Source organism: Ambystoma mexicanum, chromosome 6p (genome assembly GCF_040938575.1).
Source record: "Ambystoma mexicanum isolate Mex_15411 chromosome 6p, UKY_AmexF1_1, whole genome shotgun sequence".
NCBI classification, from domain to species: Eukaryota; Metazoa; Chordata; class Amphibia; order Caudata; family Ambystomatidae; genus Ambystoma; species Ambystoma mexicanum.
This window is the reverse complement of record NC_090935.1, coordinates 822,755,592-822,777,619: the sequence shown is the minus strand read 5'-3', so window position 1 is coordinate 822,777,619 and position 22,028 is coordinate 822,755,592. Positions and strand designations below refer to the sequence as shown.

The following is a 22,028-nucleotide window of genomic DNA, read 5'->3' as shown; positions in this document are numbered from 1 at the left end:
CGCGAAATTCTGGTGCCAGAAATGTGCATGGAGAGAAAGCCTGCCTCCCACTGGAGACACGTAGACCCTGGAAGAGCTCCCTCTACCTGACTAGTTTGTTTTTCAGAGACCTCGATAACAGGGCATTGCACGCTGTACAAGCTTGCCAAATGTGGTCTGGGCCAAGGCAACGGAGGCAGAGGGCGTGAAGGTCTGAAGTTGGGAAGAGCCCGTTGCAGGATGGACACCTGCTGAACCCTGTGGAAGTCGACATGCGCTGGGGAGGAGCGTGACGCCCGAGGAGCGAGTACCTGTATGATAAAAGACAGAAGAAGAAGTATCCGCACGTGGAATTACATGGCCAAAGCCAAACACAGGAGCGCTGGTGAATTCGGCCCCTTCCTGTCGACACGGAAAAGGGGACTGAGGTGTGCCGCCAGAGGGCATAATCAGGGCAGTTTATGCTCCAAGGGCCGCACCCCCACACGCCTCTAAATTTAAAAGGGAAGAAGGTTTTCTCTGGTGAAAAAGGTTCCATCTCCGTCTCTTGGAAGGGACACCCATGCAGTGTGGAGGAAAGGGGACGGGACGCAAGAGTATGAACCATATGAGCTTCTTACTGTAATATGGAATGAGACTTTAGATATTAACAATTATCAACATAACCTACTGCAACTCCAGTGGAGAGCCCAACTTGAGCAAGCATAGAATTGGATGGGATTCTAATTCTTTCTTTTGCTCAGTTATTGGTAGCCTCGTGCCTAGGTCTCAAGGTGTGTTCTGATACACATACCTTTGTAAACTGAAACTATATTATTACACAAACAATAGCGGTGCCCACCTCCAATCATCCTGGTTCGCCAATTCCCGCAATAACAGGAAGAATTGCTCAGAATTAAATAGTCTTCTGCATCCTCACAGGCATTCAACATGTGTCCCTATTCTTTTTTCCACTCCACTCAATTGCTTTTCCCCTCCTTAACCCCCTCCAATTACCCCTTATCACTCATCGCTTTGTGTGAAGCACATTTTCTGAGTACCTCTTTGAAAAATGTCTACCTGTAACTCGCTCCCTAACCCACCCCCAAATCCCCAACTTCACATGGTGTCTTTTTTCCCGCTCCGGACCTCTAGCCAGATGTGATTGGTATTGGTATTAATATAGTGCCTACTACCACACCATCTAAGCGCTGTTGTTCAAAACAATCAGTGTTCTCCTAGAAGTGAATACATATACAGAAGAGTTTCTCTTTCTGATGTCAAGAAAGTTATTAGACTCAGTAAGGGACGTGGAGGAGTTAATTACAGAGTTTGGTACTAATCTGCCCAGCGGTTGTCATGCCATGGCTGTTCAAAAACTGCACTTTAAAAAAAAAAAAACAGTTTATTACAAACTTATTTTAAATGCATAAACAATAAAAATGCAAAAAAAAAAAAGAAGAAGAGGAAGTGAGAGAAAGAAAAGCGACAAGGTAGTGAACATATTCATAATCACAGAAAGATCCATCTCAGTAATTAATGTACACTGTCTATTCTTAAAAGATCAAAAAGTGAAAAACCATCAAAATAGCATGTAAGAACTCTTACGTTAAACAATAACAAGTTCATTTCTTCCAAAAAGAATGTTAGGGTGAAGGTTAGCTTTTTTTCCTCTCCTTCCAACATTTTTTTCCACCAGGTATCTCCATTTCTGGTTGGGTAAAGTTCAATCTCTTTACCCATGCATTTTGTTTCGGGCAGAAGATCACAAGGTTTTTCAACGTCTCCTCGTCCTTTGTGCAAAATCGGCAAGCTAAATCTTCAGGTTCGCCTATCTTTTTTCTCCTGTTTCGCACTTCCTTTGTTTCAAACAGGTCAGCCTAAGCTTGAGAAAGCTTCTCCTTCGACTTTCGCTAGGAAATATCAGAAGGTATTTTGGAATCTCGTTACATGCCTTCACCTCTGCTGGATATGCCCGCATACATACGTGTTACGCTCTTTTCCTCAACTGTTTCGATCCAGTCGAGAGCCCACAATTGTTTTTTTTACCGCTTCTGGATTTGTTATTTGCATTTTCTTATCAGTTCAAAGTTGGGCCAAGGTCATTTCCCAGTTCTTTATCCATTTTTCAAGAACACCTTCTGGATTTTGCAGAGTCAGTATATTTAGAATCTCAAATTGCTTTAAGTTATCCGCTCTTATTGCTTTCCTGAATGGGGCTAGGGGTGTTCCATATGAACATGGCACTTATTGACGTCAGACCCAACTCGTACCGAATACATGCTGTTGGTGTACTTTGTGGGAGCTGCAAGATTCTTTTCCAGAATATATTTTCACATTGTGGCCATAGCGAATGGGGACATCCAAGCATTGCCTCTGCCCCGTTGATCAAGGCCGGAATTACTTTTGTTCTATAAAAGGTCACGTTTTATCAAAAATTTGCCGAACCTTTTCTGTAACCACTTGTCTTGCCAAGGCTTTACATTTCATTTTTGTTTTCAGTACCATTGGCTCATCATTGATGTTTGAGTTTATAAGTGTACCAAGATACGAAGCTTGCGTTACAACATTAAGCGTTTCACTTGAAACGCTTTCCTGTTCCGACTCATAGCGCCTTTTAGATTTCTTATTTGCAGTATCTTTGTTTTTTGTATTTATCTCCAGCCCATTTTCATCAATATATCTTTTTAAAGCTGTTAATTTTCTCTGGAGACCTATCGGAGTCCGGTCTAAGAGAACAATGTTGTCTGCATATTGTAGCCAATTCACTTGGTTTCCATTGATTCTTGGGGGGGGTGGGGGAGGATGTAGGTTCCTCTATTGCATTACCTACATCTGCTATGAATGCATTAAACAATGTTGAACCGAGCGGGCACCCCGGTTTAATCCCTCGAGAGGTTTTTATTGGACATGAGAGTGTACCCATTATATCTAGTCGAATTTGGATCTGTGTGTCTGTGTGCAGTTCCTTAATGGCCATTATCAAGCTTGGAGGACAATTTATGGACATCAACTTGGACCACAGCCGTTCTCCATCTACGCCATCAAAAGCGTGTGCAAGATCGACAAATGCCAGATAGACAGGTGTTCTTTTCCTTATTGCCTCCATCTTTATTAGATTCAATATGAACAAGTTCAACCCACAGCCTACTCCTCTTACGAAGCCTATCTATCTAGGATCAAACAAGCCTGTTTTTTTGATCCAGGTACTGATCTCAATCCTTTTTTAAAGATGCGTACAATTATTGCTGACCTCCACGATACCGGTATTATTCTTCTTTTTATAATTAACTCAAAGAGGGTTTCACAGAATTTCGACCATTCGCTAAGATGGTTTTTTAGCATTTGGTTTGTTAACCCATCGGGGTCAGGGGCCCCGGAAGAGCTTATTCGCTTGATGTTTTCTTCTATGTCCTCTCTCGAGATCTCGATGTTCCATTCTTCCAATTGTGGTAACGCTGGTTCAGTGCTTGTTCCTTGTTTTTAAAGAGCTCCATATAATGTTCAACCCATTGTGTTTCCTTTACCATATTACTTTGGATTGCACATTGTGATGTTTCCATCTAATTTATAAGAGTCCAAACATTTTTGGTGTTTTTGTTCCTCAAAATCACCATCATCTTTTCCGCATCTTGTTGTTCCATAATTGTTTTGTGGCTATGTATCCAATTTCTGGATTTCATTTTAAAAACATTTTTCTGTTGCTATTTCCGATCTTACTTTTCCCCAGTGCTCTTATATTTTTACATAATTCCCTCTTCTTTGCCACAATTGCTGCATCATATGTGTGTTTCTTTTGGAAGTTTCTACCAGATTTATTAGATCTTTCAATATATTTTTGTAGTATACAATCATATTCCAAAGCATCTCCAATGTTGTTGACTCCTTTGTGTTTAGTTTCTTTTGTTAAGTTTATTATTTTTGCACTGTTCAACTTAAGCCTTTTTCTTCCTGGTTCCAAGCTCGCGCTATGTTTCCACGTGGTTGTCAGTTCCGGCTTTTCCAATTTTATTGTGATTTTCACAAGATTATGGTCACTTTCCCCTGTCCTAATCATGTTTAGACTTTCAGTGCTTTTAGCCACATCTACTGATACAAAGTAATAGTCTAGAATTGAGCTCTGCTTATCTCTTGCCCATGTCGGTTTTGGGGGCACATCACTCAGTATATTACCATTGAGGAGGTAAATGTTTCTTGCCTCCATTTCTTCAAGCCAAACTTGTCGTACTATCTTTTTATTAGATGTTTCATTTTTGTTGCTTATCTCCTTGCTTCATTTTTCCTGCTTTAGGAATTCCATATTCATATCCCCACATAAAATAACACTCCATTGTGGCATTTCCAACATTATTTCATCCAAAATGTCACATAGCTTATCAACAAAGACCAAGTATCCTGCAGCCTGATGTTGCCAGTATGTTTACAATGAATATGCGTAAGCGCTTTTTAATACTTTGTTCCCTCAAATTAACTTAAGTTGTCTGTATATATGGAGATGGATTCACAGTATTCATTATCTGAAAGCCACAGGACCTTTTGATCAAAGTAATTAAGCCTGACATTGGGCGTCCCTTTGCCGTACTTATTGCAGGATTAAATACCATTTCGTATCCTTCAGCACTTGGTGGCTTACGAACCATGTCTCCTGTAGGCCCACAGAATCCAAGGCTTTCAGAATTTCTTGATCCTTGCTAAACAAATGGGCATGTCCTTGTGTATTCCAGGACCCCATCTGTATGACAGTGGTAGTATTATCTGAACATTAGCTGGATGCTTGCGTCGTCAGCGAAACCAGCTAACCAGCACCAGCACTCATCTTTTCTGGTTTTCGCCGGAGCACACTCTAGTCGACTCTGGATTTTTGGGTCTGAGTTCTCACAGTTAAACATTATTTTTATTTTCTTCAAATGACTATGGACTTCCTCCTCGTTACTTGTGCTTTCTTCCCCTTCCGCTTCATCTGCCACTAATGCTTTGGATTATTTATTGGTTCCTTGATTCCTTACGCCACAATTACATGGGTTTGTTTTGTTTTTTCTGCGACCCCAGGTTTTTGATCTCTTTTAATTCAAATCCTATTTCATTTAACTCATTTACACTTTCCAATATTATTTCACTGATTGTTTTCGAGTACATATGTAAAATAACTATCCAAAGTGGACTCTTCTACGAATTCCACTGTTTTTATATCATTAGTAGAGATCGATTTCAAATGTGGGATGTGGTGAAACAGTTGCAAAACGTGTTTATCCCTTGAGCACCAGACCATCGTACCTGTAGACACTTCTTTCCAACAGTAACCCCTGTTCCAATTCTGTCTTTTGCTTCTTTTCTGCATCTTGGTTATCTTTCCACACCTTAGGACGCTTGTCAACTCTCCAGTCATTTACCCTTTCATTCATGTATTTCTTTTTGTTATCATCCCTTAGGAGCTTCTCTTTCTCAGCAACCTGCTCTTTATCCTCAGGAGCTTGGATGCCTTTGTATTTAAATTGCACGTTTTGTGTTCTTGTAGTGTTATCCTGTATTACAGTTGTCTTTTTTCTTTTATCCTCAATTGTCATGAATCGTCCCCTTTGTAGTTCCTCACCTTCACGCACATCTTTTGGATTAGGCATCTTCTTAGGTGTTGTTTCTATGATATATATGCGCCTTCCAACTTTGCCACTTCCTTTGTTGGTTTGGGTGAATTTTCATCTTCTAGACACAGAGGGGGCAGTGACAACAGCAGAGGTTCCTACTAAGGAACTCTCGTTTCTTCGGGGCACCAAGCCTACAACCGCCCCTCCTCCCTTACCCGTGTTATTAGACATAAATGCTTTGTTATTATGCTCCATTGTGCCATGTAGTTCTGTCAAACAGACATCCACACCATTCTTTTCACTTACTTTAGGTACGTGAATTGCACATCGGCCCACGTTTGCTGTTTGCATCAGCACTGAATTGCATCTGCTTATATGTGAACGAGTTACCGTTTGACCGACTGAACTAAGATCATTGACGAGCTCCATCATACTTTCGGACTCATAACAGGTTCACCCCAATACACCAGAAGCACCAGCAACACCAAGAACATTCCCACGTCACTCTGCGTCGCTCCGCGGATGACTTGGGGTTTTAACAGTAAGCTCCGCTTCACTTGCTGCAAGCACCGCCTCCACCTCGCGGCTCACTGCTCTTTCAGAATGGCAGCAAAACACAGAATTCTGCCGTTAGTAGAACACCAAGAACACTCCCACATCACTATGCATCGCTCCGCGGGTGACTGGGGGTTTTAACAGTAAGCTCCGCTCCACTTGCTGCAAGCACCGCCTCCACCTCGGGGCTCACTGCTTTTTCAGAATGGCAGCAAAACACAGAATTCTGTTAGTAGAACACCAAGAACACTCCCACGTCACTCCGCCTACTACTGGATGGATTTACCCCAAACCAGTCAAGGAAATTAAGTCAACGCTTTGTGCTCAAATTGTTTCTCATTTGGTCCAAATCTACTCGGTGGTTTTCACTTTACAACTGTTAAAAACTGCATTTTTTTCCTATGGGAAATTGAATGGGCTGAAAATGGTGGTGTTTTTGTTTTCTTAATGACTTTTTCATTGTTTAACTTATTGTTCCCAGAAATGTGGGTAGGCCTAAATCCATCCAGCTTATCAGCTTATCAAAAGTTGAAAACCCTATCAGCATTTTCACTGCTATAATTTTGGGAGAAGGGGTCAAATATTTAAAAAAACGACTGGATGCAATAACATCAGACTGCACCCGGAAATCAAGCCAATGGTTTGTGTTCAAGTTGGTTCTTGGGCAGCTTTTTTGACTTTTTCTCTTGGAAAAATGGATGGGAGTAGTCCGAAAACTGCTTTTTTTGCGTTCTCAATGCAGATTTTTGCAAGTCAAATGTTAATCGCAAAATAAATTTTGGGTTTCCTATGGAACTAAGTACACACCTTAACTATAGTGCAGCGACTGCCACACTATAATATATATATATATATATATATATATATATATATATTCAAACATCACATGTTGCTTAAAGATTGCTGAGGCATTCGTAGAGGGTGCCTTAAGGTTATAGATTAAGCAATCCCATGTTTAAAATGAACAAAAACAATTACCTAACATTACACTGCATTGTTAAGGTCAAAGCATAGCCAGGTACAAGTTATTTTGAAAGCACAATAGTGCAATTAAAAATGCTTTTATAATAATAATAATAATAATTTAGCATTTATATAGCACTACGAACCCTCGGGTATCTGAGCGCTGCTTGTGTGGTGCTCATTTATCAACCTCGGAAGGATGAAAGACTGAGTTTGGCCCTGCCGGGATTCGAACCTGCGTCAGCAGGCTCTGCACCGATGTCAAAGTGAGCGCTCTACTCGCTGTGCTATCGGACTGGTATTTGTAATCAATTCATTTCGCTAACAAAAGATTGAAACAATGTGCAAAAGAGGGAAAGCTAACCCATATGCTCGTACCGTAAACTGCAGCCAAGCGTCACATGTTCCATCCTCACACAGGAGTTTGCCAGGCCAATGTTTGCCAATCAAGTCTCGGCTCGACAATACTCTACTTCAATGGCTCCAATTATCGTAAATCAAACAGTTTTCAATTCTAATCAACAGGGAAATAAAAAGAGCCTTCTCTCTAAGAAAATCACACTCTTAAATCATGACCCAAAGTGCCAGGGCATAAACGTCTTTCTTTTCAATCACAAACAAGTGTTGTACAACCATCACATCATCATATGGGGCTAGATTTCACTCTTTGGCACATGGTTTTATTCTTTTGTTACCATGCTGGATGAATTTATTCCAAATAAAATCATAGTGCACTATTGCACTTTAAAAAGAACACAGGCAGAGTAGGCACCTGGGCTTGCACTGAGAATACACAGCTTCATATACACTATTAATATCATTTTGCCTCCAGCGAGGTGGCTGGCTGGGAGTTCAGAGCACTCCATATCTCAGTGAACTTCCCACTACCAAACTCCAATGTCCTTCCTCCTTTGTATGTTATTTAGGCAGACAGAAGAGGGAGGGACACCAGTATGAGGATTCTTAACCTCATGGCAGTTGCTTTATTGAAATACAAGCCCAGCTGGCAATGCCTCAAATTCATATGCTCAGAGATATGGGTACAGTACTTTCAAAGGATAGACACACAATCTTAATAACAAACCTCCTCTCCTGCATTGGCTACAAAGTGTCAAAAATGTATTACCACCATCATCATTTCCCATAATCACTGCTAGGCTTGGGTCTTGGAGTTAAGTGGTACACAGAGGCATGGACGATATGAGATTGGTGTATCTTCCACCATACCGCATTGTCTTGATAGGTTTGGGCATGTGACATAATTATCTTTCTTACGAGGTTCTGACTTTCTTCTGACATGTTGTCCCCTTTCCTCTCTCTGTGAAGGCTGGCAGAGTGGCATACGTATTTACATCTCATGCCATAAACACGTATCATGCTATTACCCACAATTCGAGTTGAGCAACCTATGAGCTTTCCAGCTCTCCTCCAGCCAATGTTGCCCGGTAGTAGTAGTAGTCCCAAAGTGTCTTTTTTTATTTAATGAGAAACTATCATATGCTGCGGGATCAAGCAGAGGCTGACAGACCAACTAAGTGTCAAAGTAATGCAAATTTTATTGTGAACAAGGGGTATGAGGCTATGAACAAAACAAGTTAGACCAAACTGAATTATTCTTCTCGAAAGAATGTAAGGATAAGGAGAAAATAGCAAGTGCAGGAATGGATATCAAGGGTTAGCACCAGTCTATGAAAGGGTCGAAACTCTAACAGCCCAAAAAAACATTGGTGAAATTCCACCAATTCTAATTCGGGTTGACCTTTCCTTACAAAAAGAACCAGGTCCATCCCAGTTCTGAAAGTAAGCTTCCCTGAGATGGAACAAAATCTCTTGTAGTTATCAGGACCTTGGTTACGAGTACTCAAACACTCACTTCCAGTTCATTGGGGTTTGAGCACTCAGGTACTTTCCCCAGTCTTGCAAATAATCTTCTGTCCTGCTTATCTTCTTTGTTTAGCAAATATAAACCTTCAATTTAAAGCCCATTAGAACTTTATACAACATAAATTAGAAAGGTTCAAGCAAATGCACCATGTTCCTCATATCTTTCAGTTTTGATGCCTTCTCCCAATGGTTAGAAAAGGGAAAAGCAGCAGAAAGCGTACAAGTTTAGTTGTGATCATAATAAGTTTATTTGGGGGATTCAGAGGAGAAAAAAGTTAAATATTAAAAAAGGAGTATGGGACTACTCTGCTTCAGTCTTTGATGTACCCCAAAGTCACCACTAACATGCCCTAAAGAAATATACTATCTCCAAGGGTCTTACCCAATGAGTAGTAGACAGTCACCCCTCCTGGGTCAATCGTTCTCTTAACCCAAGCAATTACCTTCCCAGTTCTCGGGAGGGCTGAAGTGATGGCCTAAATATTGTGTATGCAACTCAAAGAAGAGAAATCTAACCAAAATACTGAAAATAAAGACTAATGATTCGCTTTGAAGGGGAATCAGCTAATGAACTTAGGTTTCCTTGTCTGGTTAAAATAAAATCCTAGGTGTCAGGATACTGTCCTGAATGTCAGTCACAGGGCTTTTAGAGTGTCCAGGCATCCTTTGTTTATGAAGACACTGGGCCTCATTACGAGTTTGGAGGTAGCCATGGTGCTATGTGCTATTAGCACCATGGCTGCCTCCAAAATTGTGTCCAGGTCCGGGTTTTGTGAATGAGGAATTACCGGGTCATTCCAACCTTGGAGGACCCGGTAATTCCTCTTTAGAAAAAACATTCCCCATTCCCATTGAGCCCCTATAGGGATGGAGCTAATAACGGGCCCGTTATTTGCTCCCTGTTCCCCTTGCGGGACCTGCAAAGGACATCTGGTCTGACCAGACGTTCTGAGCGGGTCCCGCAAGGGAACCTCGTAATAGGGCGGAATGGGTTTACCAGCACCTTTACCGGTAAACCCATTCCGCCAACCTCGTAATGAGGCCCATTGTCTTTGTCAAATATCAGGGTCTTTTCTGGCTGCAGTCCTTTTACTGAACTTGATTTGGTCTTGATCATTTAGAATTGTCTTGATCTGTGTCTTGGTTTGTAGGTCAATGCAGTGGCCTCATAGGAACTATCTGGCCAAGCCATATATAGAACCCCTCTTGCCCTAGGGGTTCCTTTAGGGGTAAAGCACAACGGTATCTTCCCCCCTTGCTGATTTATTTCTGGATAGGATTGACTCCTTCCTGCATGAATTCTCATGGTTACCAAGACTTCTTTATTTCTGCTGGTAGCCTCACAACTTCCACAAGGGTCTGGGAACGGGCCCCCAGCAGGCTTCACTTTTACTGCTTAGGGATTTTTAGGGTTTGGCCAATACCGTTTCTAGGCCTAGGTTATCAGTAGGTTTCCCATTGTAGACTGTCCCCTCAACCTGGCTGTTCCTAAGGCTTGACTGCAGAGACCTAGCTCCTTTTTACATTTGTGTGACTAACGCTGGCTTAAAAGTTCCACCTCCTCTCCAAATCTGTAGTTTCAGGCAGTACGAACATGCCATAAGTGAACCCGGAGGCTCCAGCTTCCCCTGCATCCCTGCGAGTCTCTTGCCTTTCTGACAATGTATTGTATATAGCGCATGGCTAGTATTTTGGGGTTTGCTGTAGTTTTTCTGTTTGGCTTTTGGTCAGGACCCATGCCGGAACCTGTGCAGTTGACATGCACTAACCTGCCACTCCTACGAATACTGTGTTCAGAGATTGTTTTTTTTCTGGGTATTCTCTCTGGGCACACAGGACTGGGCACTAGGTCTAAGGGACCAGCTTTGTTCTCCCCTTTCATGAAGCATATTTCCCCTCGTACAGACCCTAGGTCTTTTTACCACTCTAGGCACTTACTGTACTACTCAGTCAATTACAAAATAGCTGGGTGAGTTCTGGGGGTCCTCCCAATGTCACCTACATGGTTGCATCACTGAGCCAGGGGGTTCATCTGGCCAACTGGCCCCCAGAATTCCCAAGCCTCTGCATATCGGTAAGAAAGACGTGACCTCACCACAGTGCCTTCTTTATTAGCGGACAGAGTTGGCACTCAAGTTATTTGTCACTGCAGGATTAGGACATGCACCACTGATAGCATACACATAGCACATAACAAGCCCCAGTTGGTTGACCTAGCCACACACAGTGTTGGTTGCTCAAAATGATTATGCAAGATGATTGGATGGCTGAAAGCATTGTGGCACTGTGTCACATCTCAAGAATGTGGAGCCTAGGTTACAGTTTCAATTTGCCAGCAATCAAAATGCACACATTTATGGTGATTTATTGTTTAGTTTATACAGCATTAGTTAATTGTCCCAGTATACTTACAAGCAGGTACGACGACCCCATAACCTCACAAAGACACTGCAACAAGTCATCATTGTTCCCAAACACAGAGTGAGCATGGGGTCTCAACTACTTTCTCATTCAATTAATCATGCATGAAGGACAATGGTGGGCATTGTGGAATGCTTTCACAATTGTGGCGGACCTAGATGGTCTTGTAATCCCAAGGCGCCCCTTCACTAGGACTACATGGTTACCCAGACAGCACATCAGTGCTCTGAGGTGATTCATTCCGCAGTGTCCCTTAGATAATGATTAAGTCACACCATCCTAAATCCTTAAACTGTACCCCTCACTGGTCATAATATAGATTTCAGATTCTTGTATTTATTAGTTCTAAAGACACTTATAGAATACATCTTTTAAAATGAACTTGAACCTACAGACAAAACAATGTTCTTAAGGGTTTAACCAGCTTACCTCTAAGCTTTCCCAAAAGTCCGCCTGAACTTGACTCAAGCTTGTGTTCTGAATCTGCTGGAAATAGAGACATATTTAAACTGCAGTTTTTCATCATTCCACACAGAATATACATCACTAATTCATTAACCTTCTGCAGGGATAACAATGGATTATTTCCAAAGCAGCTTGGTATGGTTGCATATGGGTCCTGAAACCTCACTTGCCTAGGGTTTACATTTTAATTTGGCTTTGGTAATAGTCAGTCTGCATCAGTAATTCCTTATTGCAAATCCATTCAGATAACCATCAGGTAAAAAACATATGTTTTTCTTCATCAGCTTGGCTGAGGCGCAAGCATTTGTTTAAAATCCCCCCAACAGAGTTGGAGCATTTAACCTGGCAGTATAATTAGTCAATTGTGCATTCATGGCTTTTGAAAAACATAGAACAATATTTCTAACAAGTCAGAATAAACAGAGCCACAAATGCAGTCAGTCTATATTTCGGGGGCATACGTGCAGCGATGCAGCCTCTCAGTCATGCCAGGCTTCATGCAGCACCAACATCTTTAATTGGAAGGGGATGGAGCATTCTCAGAGCCGCCATGAAGGCCAACTCCTATGCCATGAGCCATGCCTTGGCCAGGCGTTATACCATGACGTGACAAAGAAACATCACGGAGAGCCCAGGTTTCACGCTTTGGCCATATGACTCATGCTGTGGTCTGATTCAGTTATCACACACACGTCTGCAACCAGGACTGGAGCTGACTCCAACTGAGTATCTGAAAGGATGCTGAGCCTGGGCTGCTTGTAGTATTCTGAATGGTGTTTTTTTTGGAGAGATGGTGAGGCATTCCCATTCTTAGACCCTAATCAGAGAATAGGCAGTGAAACCTGTACTGTTTTGGGGCACTTGGAATCGCTTTTCTGTGCTGCTTCCCTGGTTGGCTATACCTGTGGTCACGTGAACCTGAACTTCCATGAAATCCGAGTTCTCATTCAGCCTGCACAGGCAAATGATGATGCCTGTCTGCCTAATCGCCTAGCACTCAACCATGTTCCTGCCATTTGCCTGGCCAAGCAAACTGATCTACTGCCAGGTAATGGATAACAACCCATTGCACCCAACTTTTGTTCCACACTAAAGGAATATATATTGCAGTCTAATTTAATGTCAACATTAACAAATCTGAATATTTCCAATAAAGGAAAGGAATCAATAGAGAGTATCCCAAGAATAATGATAAAGCTGATGTACATTCAACCTGGAAAGAAGGGAAATCAGAAATCAAATCCAGAGTCAAAAGTAGGAGCGTGAAAATTAAGAATAAAAGAATACGAGGATCTGCAGACTAAGATAGCCTTTGTGATGAGTCAAATCAAGTCAAGAAAAGACACTTCTATAAAGAAAGTTAAGTATCCCAACTTGAGGAAAGAGCTACATGAACTAATCAGAAGAGTCGCCAAAGACTATTGAAGGAACTCTTTTGAAAGCAAGAAGACAAGTGCGAGAAGCATCTAAAAGGAGAAGGGAGTCATTCTCCTGTCCTTATTTCTGTTCATACAAGTGATAGGGTCAGATAGTGTTCGTTTTTGGACAGAGGACGTATTCTTTTTGGACATTGCAAGACGACTGACTAGCAGCTTAGTTAGTAAAATAGGTAGGGAATTCCCCATAGTGATAGGGAAAGTCAGCCCTTCATATTTTTTAATGAATCTCCTTCAAAATGTCCTCAACGAGTCTGCAGCGTTTCTCTGATCATCCACACTAGATGATTTCAATGTGCAGCTAGAATCATCCACATTGCAGCTATATGAATTCATTGTTTAGCTAGATTGATCAATGTTGAGGCTAGATGAGTTCACTGTGTTGCTAGATTACTTGGAAGCACAGTTAGACCGATTGTTGCAGCTATATTACTTCACTGTGTAACAAGACTTATGAACAGCTAAATAGATTTTTGTCGCTTTTTTGGCATTTTCGTTAATCAATAGAAACAAACAACCCACCCTCACCACCCTTCCCAACTGCCCTCTCCCCAGATCACAGTGCCTTTGAACCTACATCTACGTAGATAACCTTCTGATTTAGTCAGCTCCTTGTTCAAATTTATAACCTCTAAACTTCACATAATGTCCAGTATTCAAATGTTTTGCGGGCACCATTGTAACATATAATCACTTTTCAGGTAATCCAAAATTTCCACCAAATCCCCCTGAACTTATCGGCTTCACCCCGAATGATATATGTTATCCATTCCATTGAAAGTATCCCCCATAGTTTATGCAACCAGTGCATTATTGTCAGGGGGGTCTGGGCTCCTCCAATTGTTAGCTATCAACAACCACGCCGCAATTAATAGAATCATTAGAGGTTTTTTCAGTGAATTCGGAAATTGGCGTGATTCTGGGCCAAGCAGCCCACACAGACTTCCTCCAATTGAAAGAGAGATTCTTCTTGGGTGCATATTCTTCATTTGTAGTCTAACATCATCCCAGAATCCCTTGATCTTTGGGCAATCCCACCAAATATGTCTCCAGTCCCCTTTCGCTTTGCAATCCTTCCAGCAGTTTTGTGACATTGTAGTGTATATTTTATGAAGTCTTTGAGGTGTATAATGGCATTGCGTCATTATTTTGTACCACATCTCTTGTAATTGTATGGACCGTGTCAATTTCTGAATATTCCTCCACATTTCTTCCCTATGTTCCTGTGAGATGTTTTCCCCCATCGTTCCCTCCCAGGCTATTTGATAAGGCTAGTGGTTTTGGGAGCTACAAGTTTGTAGTATCTAATACAATTGTGACACTAATTGCTTATCACCAGTTATATATGTCACAGAAAGGTTGGGCCCTAGGCTTGAAACTCCTCTTGCGCTTCACTCTATTGTTATCAGAGTTTGGTTTTAGCAGCTTGGTCACGGGTGGGTGGAGGTGCTGCCCACACCTCCTTTTTATGTATAATTAAAGTAGTTTTGTCCCGGATACCTTGCGCTATTAATTTGAAAGATGGATATCTACAACAATAGTTTTTCACAACCCATTGTGGTTTTATTAGTGTAAGGAACACATGTAGTCTTAAATGGTTATATATGTCTTTAAATGCTTTAGAGGTTTGCTGGCTGCTTGCCTAATTTCAGGTTCTCTTTTAGGGCTATATATTTCTTACACACTTCAAACGTCGCTAGGTCTCCACCCCATGCCATGTCCGCTATCTTCATGCATTCTTATTTTTTCCATTGACTAAATGCACCTTTTAGCATATACGGGGGAAAATTGAGCATTCTCAGGGAAGTGAATGGGGAAGGGCGTGTCGATAGGTGCCCCTTCTTCACCCATCGGTCCCATATGTCACACATCGTATTTGCTACCATGCTCTGTTGAGCGCTCAAAGATCTTTCCCTTTCTGGTAGCCACAGCAGACCTGCCAGTGATGTTCCTGCTACTGCTCTATCCATTTGAGCCCAACTTTTGCCTCTGCCATTTGTAAACCCTTCGCGAATCACTAGCAATTGGGTCGCTTCATAATACCTACTCATGCTTGGCAGACCCAGATATCCCTTAAGCCTAGGTGTTATTAGCAAATCGAAAGAGACTCTGGGGTGTTTGTTTGACCAGACAAAATTTGTTATCAGTTTATTAACCGTTTTAAAGAATATCTGAGAAATCGGGATTGGGAGGGCCTGATAAAAAGATAAAGTAGTCTAGGTAGAGTAACTATTTTAACAGTGGTAATGCAATCCAACCAAGACACCTTGAGGGGGTCCATCGATTGAAATCTTCTCATATTTTCCTTATTGAGTCAAGGTAAGTGTGCTTTGTACAAATAAGTGACATTGCTGGTCAGTTTTACCCCTAAGTATGTTAAGTTAGTACTGGATGTTCGAAAAAGGGGAGAATGTATCCATATGACATGTTTGGTCTCTTGAGAGACCCAAACCCAATAGTTCACATTTTGTCATGTTTATTTTAAGGCCCGACATCTTCTCCTGCTCTTCCAATATTGTTACCAATGCTGGGATTGATGTTTCAGGTTCTACCAATGTCATTAATATGTCATCTGCGAATGCTGCAGTCGTGTGCACTTCCCCTCCGAAAGGAATGAGCCTTATCGCTTTATTTTGACGAATCGAAAATAACAATGGTTCCAGGTAGATTACTTATAGTAGGGGGATAGGGGACAGCCTTGTCTTGTCCCGTGTTTAATGTTCATGACATTAGATAAGCATGAATTAACAGAGCAGCGCATTGATGGATCATTATAATTTACTGCTACCATCTGTAAAAATAAATCGGGCCAAAACCCATGTGTTTCATCGTCTCAAATAGATACGGCCATTCGACCCTATCGAATGCCTAAGAGAGACCAGTGTCACTGGGACATGCTTAATTGCTACTTTCTCTAGGATGTTTTTCAGTCTTGTGGCTAGGATACTTGTATATATTTTAGCATCTGTAATAATGCTATAGGTCGGTAGGTACTGCATTGAGTCAAGTCTTTATTTGGTTTCCTTAACAGAACCTTCGCTTCTGTCACTGACCGTGTTATTTTCCCGCTATGTCGAAATAAGTTAAATACTTTCGATAAAATGGGAACTAACGCCTTAAAAAAGTGTTGTAAAAAGCTGTTGAAAAGCCACCTCGACCCGGTGCCTTATTTCTGGGGAACGCCTTTATCATTCTTCTTCTCTTATGTCTCCTTCTTATACCTCCCTGTGCCCAAGAGGTACTTTTGGCATCTGTAATACATTGAGGAACCCCGTTAATTGTTACCAAGTTTGGCCATTCTGTGGAGTACAATTGGTTGTAGTATGACGAAAAGAATGTTACAATGTCGTCAGTTTCCGTAGTTATAGATCCGTCGTTTTGTTTTATACCATCAATATAGTGATTTGAATTTTGTTGTTTCAATTGTCTTGAGAGTAATCAGTCGGCCTTATTTGCTGTGATATAGTAGCATTGTTTTATATTGAGTATGGATTTCTTAGCTCGTCTTGTGCAGAGTAATTCTAACTGTCTCTTAGTGTCTTATTTTTTAATATCCCTCCCTACTCTTTTTCTCTGCCATTTCCACTTGTGCCTTATCCGGTATGTCCTCACACTCTTTTTCCAACCTGTCCCTCTGTTTAGACCTTTGTGCTTGGAGTAAGATCATCTCACTTCTAATCACTGCTTTAAAGGTGTCCCACACATTGTCCAAGGATACTGCCTGTGTAGTATTAGTTTGAAAATATTAATTGATTATCCCTCTCAGTGTTCGCTGAAACCAAGCCATGCAATAACTCAGTTGGGAGTGTCCATGTCCACAATCTGTTGCCTGTTTCCATCCACTTAGCATGACCTTTATGGGGGCATGGTCAGACAATGAGATTGGATCCACCTCTATATCTACCAGCGCCCCAATCATTCCTGCAGTGCCCCAGGCATAATCTATTCTCGAGAATGTCTGGTGCGCATGTTAAAAACATGCACATCTGTTCTCCCTCCCTTTTTTTTAACCTTCCAGAGATCTTTCAAGGCCATATTGAAAAACTTCTCTTTTAGTTTATCTGACGGCCCCATCCCCTTCAAGTTACATGGGCGCTTCGGTCTCTCTTGGAATCCCAAGCTAAATTAAAATCCCCAGTTAGCAGTATCTCTCTCTCTGCAAATCGTTCCAGTTTCTCCAACACTATATGTAGAAACTCTTCCTGTCCGTGGTTGGGGGCATACATTGTTCCTACGGTTACCTCCTTATTTCCTATTGTTAGTCGTAGGAAAATGTATCTGCCATTAGGGTCTACTAATGCACGTATTACCTTGGCGTCTAATGTGTCTTTGAGACCAATCATGACTCTGGCCGTTTTCTCCTTTGTATTAGCTCAGAAAATCTGAGAAAATAGACTCAATAGGAACCTGGATTTGTCCGCTCTTCTAATGTGGGTTTCTTGGAGCATGATTATATCCGTTAGCCCCCTTCTTATCTGCATCTCCATCCCACTGCCAATGGGCGCTTCTCATTGTCCCTGCCATCAATCCTCTCCACCCTTTTACCTTCAGCGTGTATTCGCCTATGGGTGGCCTTCTCCATGTCACTGCGGGTTCATTTTGTCACCCATCTCCATTAGTGTCCAATGTTATATTTCCTCCCCACCTCCGAGATTACTGGGGTCATCTACGAGATGACTGGGGCCGTAGAGAGCCTCTCTATGCTTGTCCGGTCTCCAATTCCTGTGTCAGGCTTATATGTGCTTACTGGTAATCACATGAGGCGGGCTGTTGGAGGCAGCGTCCCCGGGTGTGTATTACTTTTGACACCAGATGCCGACTCCCTCCATCTTTACCCTGGCCCTGAGTGTTTGTCGTCGTGTTGTTATGCCCTTCTTGCAGGGTCTGAGGCAATCCAAGCTGCGTCCGCTTGTAACACTCTCTATTAACGGACTCCAGAGGGGGGATGGATTTCACTGGATCCGATGCATTTTTGAAACTGCTTTTTGTATCTGCGTCGGTGGGCCCGGCACGGAGCTCGAGGAAATGCGACCTCACACTCCGGCGGCCAACTAGGAATCTTTTGTCAGCATTTTAAGTCATTCTACAGCATGAATAATGTATAGTGTAGCTAGAATAAATGTATTTTGTAGCTAGACTGTTCTTGGCACAGCTGGACTATTTATTGCACAGTGAGATTGATTTCTGCAACTAGGCAACTTCGTTTATGTAGCTAGTTTAGATTCATGCAGAGCTAGACTGATAGAGACTAATTTAAGCAGCCCAAGGAAACGAACAGCATCAGAAGTTGTTCAGCAGTGGGAACCCCCATTAGGGAATGGGACATATATAATCATATCGTAGGAATCCTAACCAGTGTAAACAAACAGAGAAGATGGACTGCACAACAGGGCAGGATCAACATATATAACAAGAACCCATGACCGTGGAATACACTCACCGGAGTAATGATTACGGAAATATGTTCCTCCATGAACTATGAACAAGAATACTGTTAATGGATCTTTACTGAAAACTAATTTCTTGCACTGTACTGAAATGAATGAAATGTATATGTTCTGAACCACATTGAATTTCACTAAAATAACTTGTTAGTGCCTTGAGAAAGCCCAGAAAAGGGCGAAACAGATGCCCGTGCCTCCTAGCGGAGTGATGTTGGCACAAGGGTAACATAATTCTCACCAATGCAAAACACTGTATATAAAAGCACTAAGCTAATATAACTCTCACTGATGTATAACACTGTATACAATTGGCACAAAGTCAATAAAACTTTCATCAGTGTGGATAAAATTGTAAAAGTTTTGAATTGAAATCATTTACCTATTACTCACTAAACAGTGTGCAGTAGCTAATTATTGCAAGATTGGACTATACAAATAACACACGCCCAGAGGTCTGTATAGAAAATCACTATCTTTATCCTAAATAACCAGCCAACAGGTGGATGTTGGCACTTATGTAGACATGCAGCCACTGACCACCAGATAGTGTGGGCAAGTCAGAAAAAGGAAAAAGAGGAAAAAAGACTACAAAGAACCAAAAACAAAAATCAAGTTGAGAGAGTGCGTGGACTAGTGTTATTCACCCAACTTTAAACCAATAATGTATTTGTCCCCATTATGAGTTTGATAGTAATTCCATTAGAATGACGGCCAAACTGGTTTACCGTTACTGTCACTTGGTACTGTGGATGTTTTGCAGGATTAAGAGTAGGGCAATGGAAGATTTAATTCCCATTTTTTTAAGTCTATAGGACATGGGATTTTGTCAAATTTACCACAAGCAGTAATTCCACCAAAGAGGAGAGGACCCAAGACAGAGCCTTGTGGGACACCAACAGTTAGAGGAGTGAGTTGAGAGGTGTTGTTCCAGGAGATAGAGAATTGACAAGGTGACAGGTAGGATTCAATCCAGGCAAGGGCTCAGTCGCGAATCCCAAGAAGAGAGAGAGTATTAAGGAGATCCGAGTGATGGACAGCCTCAAAGGCAGCGGACTGGTCAAGGAGAATTATGATAAAGAATAGGTTGGAATTCTCAGCAGAGGCGATGAAGATGGAGACATTCATGAGAGCAGTTTACGTGGGGCAACAGGAGCAGAAACCTGATTGTAGGGGGTCTCGAAGGTTGTGGATGTCTACGAAATTTGTAAGACTGTTGAACACAACCCTTTTAAGCACTTTAGAGTAGTGCAGAAGGAGTAACACAGGGTGAAAGTTGGTAGGTTCTGGTCAACCCCTTGCTCTTTTAGGAGAGAGTTGACCGTGGCCATTTTGGAAATAGAGGGAAAGCAAGCAGGTTGAGGAGTTCAGCGAGGTAGGAGGCCACTAAAGGAGAAATAGACTTGACTAGCTGAGGAGCAATGGTTCTAATGGGGCACAGAGGGATAGTAAGTGATTTCAATCCGGCATACATCCAAGTCGACGCCTAGCATGTAATGCACAACTGAAATCCTTATTTATTTTTGTCTAAAAGTTCTTTATTCTGAATGATATACCACTCATATCACGCCCCTCTCCTGGAACCCTCCCCCCCCCCCAGTCACACTGAACCAGGAATCAGGCTGGTTTGCAAAGTTAAAATATTTATTTAGGTATTTATAATGTAATCACACTATGTTTTAATGGGTACACAATAATCACCAATGGGGTGATGTAACACTGAATAATATCTTTAATACACAAGGAGTAATAGTGAGCAAACAATTCAGCACAGAAATAATACTTTTGTGTGTGTGTTCAGATCTGATAGCACTGTGGTTAAAGGTTCCCCCTGCACACCTAATAGGCAATGTAAAGAGATAGGAGAGAGCAGGTATTCAGGAATGGCAGAATTCAAACAAAATAACAATCCCACTTTCCCCCATCAAACACAAGAGAAAACGGAATTGACTGTGAAAATGGCTTTTAAAGTTATCTTAGAATGAACTGGGTAAAACACTAAATATGGTCAAAATTGCTGAAATTGTTATACATTCTTATGGGAGCCACTTTGGATAGTTGTGCACAAACACACGCAATGATTTAATACCAAGAAACCATTTGAAATCTTAAAATTCAAGTCAGAAGCAATCAAAAGCTGTTTTACATGTGTCAGAATTTCCCCAAAACGAAATTTGCGGCAAACCTTCACTGCGCGATAATCGCGATAACGGTAGTAGATGCGATTTAAAGCTGTTGATGTTAGCTACAAGCAGAAGTTGTTGTTCTAGCACAAAAACTGAGGAAGTTATGGACGTTTTAGTGGAGGTCGTTTTTTTCGAGATAGGCGCAAGAATGGAAAACAGGAAGGCAATTTTAAAAGAACAAAAGGATTTCTTACACTATAGGATGACTATGAACAAAAAGAATGCCCCACAGGAACACAGCCACTTGATCAGAATGACTGCCTGCAGAGGAACTCGCCTTCTTCAGATGAGAAAAGATCAGCGCAGAGATAGTTTTAGCAATACTAGTACAGGAGGAAGATATGAGGGATAGGATAGAGAGTTCCGACAATTCAAAGGTACTCCTAACAATGCGGGCTCTGAAGATAGGATGGGCTTAAGATAGGGATTAACTAAGCAGGGTGCATATGCTAGTGACACAGTTCTTTCTATAGATACTCACTAGATATGTTTTTAAACGGAACCATCAGGATTCTGGTCCGTCAAGATTTTGGTCATGGAATGAGATCTGGTTTTCGGACAGACGGCTGGGCACATCTGACTGGATCTGCAATCAGCAAGGCGCTCTTGTCACAGCACCGCACAGGACTGGACTGGATCTGCAAAGCACTCTGGTCACAGCATGGCCAGGACTGGGTTGGATCTGCCCTTCTTGGTTCTGATGATAATTATTTCAGCAGGCAAGCAGTACAGCGCAGCTGTATTTTGATGCTTCCCCTTAGGCTTGTGGGGTTCTGGTTCTGGAATTTGAGGTCTAGCTGAAAATGGTAAAGCTAGGCAATGGGTTTCTGCTTTGCCAAGTTCCTGGAGTCTGGAGCAAGGAAGGTGTAGGGTTCAGCAGCAGGGTGCTCCGCCAGAATCAGGATAGTGGGTGAATCTGTGTGTCTTTTTGAGTGGTGAGCTGTCTCTATTTATGCTATGATAAAGGGGTGTGTGGGCTGGTTTATCCTAAGCTCGCCCCTTTGGCAGGTGATTGGGTCAGAGTCTCCTCTCTGCCTTGATAGGAGGAGAGAAACAGTGTGTCACCTTTATGGTGTGATTTTATGAGGCTGAGAATCCACCCTTAGCCCCTTAAACACAAAATCTACTTTAGGCACC

At 41.9% G+C, this 22,028-nt stretch overlaps 1 protein-coding gene across 4 annotated transcripts in view; it reads right to left on the bottom strand.

Annotated features, from left to right (window-relative positions):
- Positions 1 to 22,028, bottom strand: part of PAM (peptidylglycine alpha-amidating monooxygenase) — a 1,287,650-nt gene that overhangs the window by 33,332 nt on the left and 1,232,290 nt on the right. For 2 of the 4 annotated variants that reach the window (XM_069625460.1, XM_069625462.1), the window contains one exon: positions 11,793 to 11,849. In XM_069625460.1, coding sequence (XP_069481561.1) covers positions 11,793 to 11,849 — 57 coding nt within the window. The remainder of the gene's footprint in view (positions 1 to 11,792; positions 11,850 to 22,028) is intronic. The other 2 variants (XM_069625461.1, XM_069625463.1) reach the window with 1 other exon arrangement.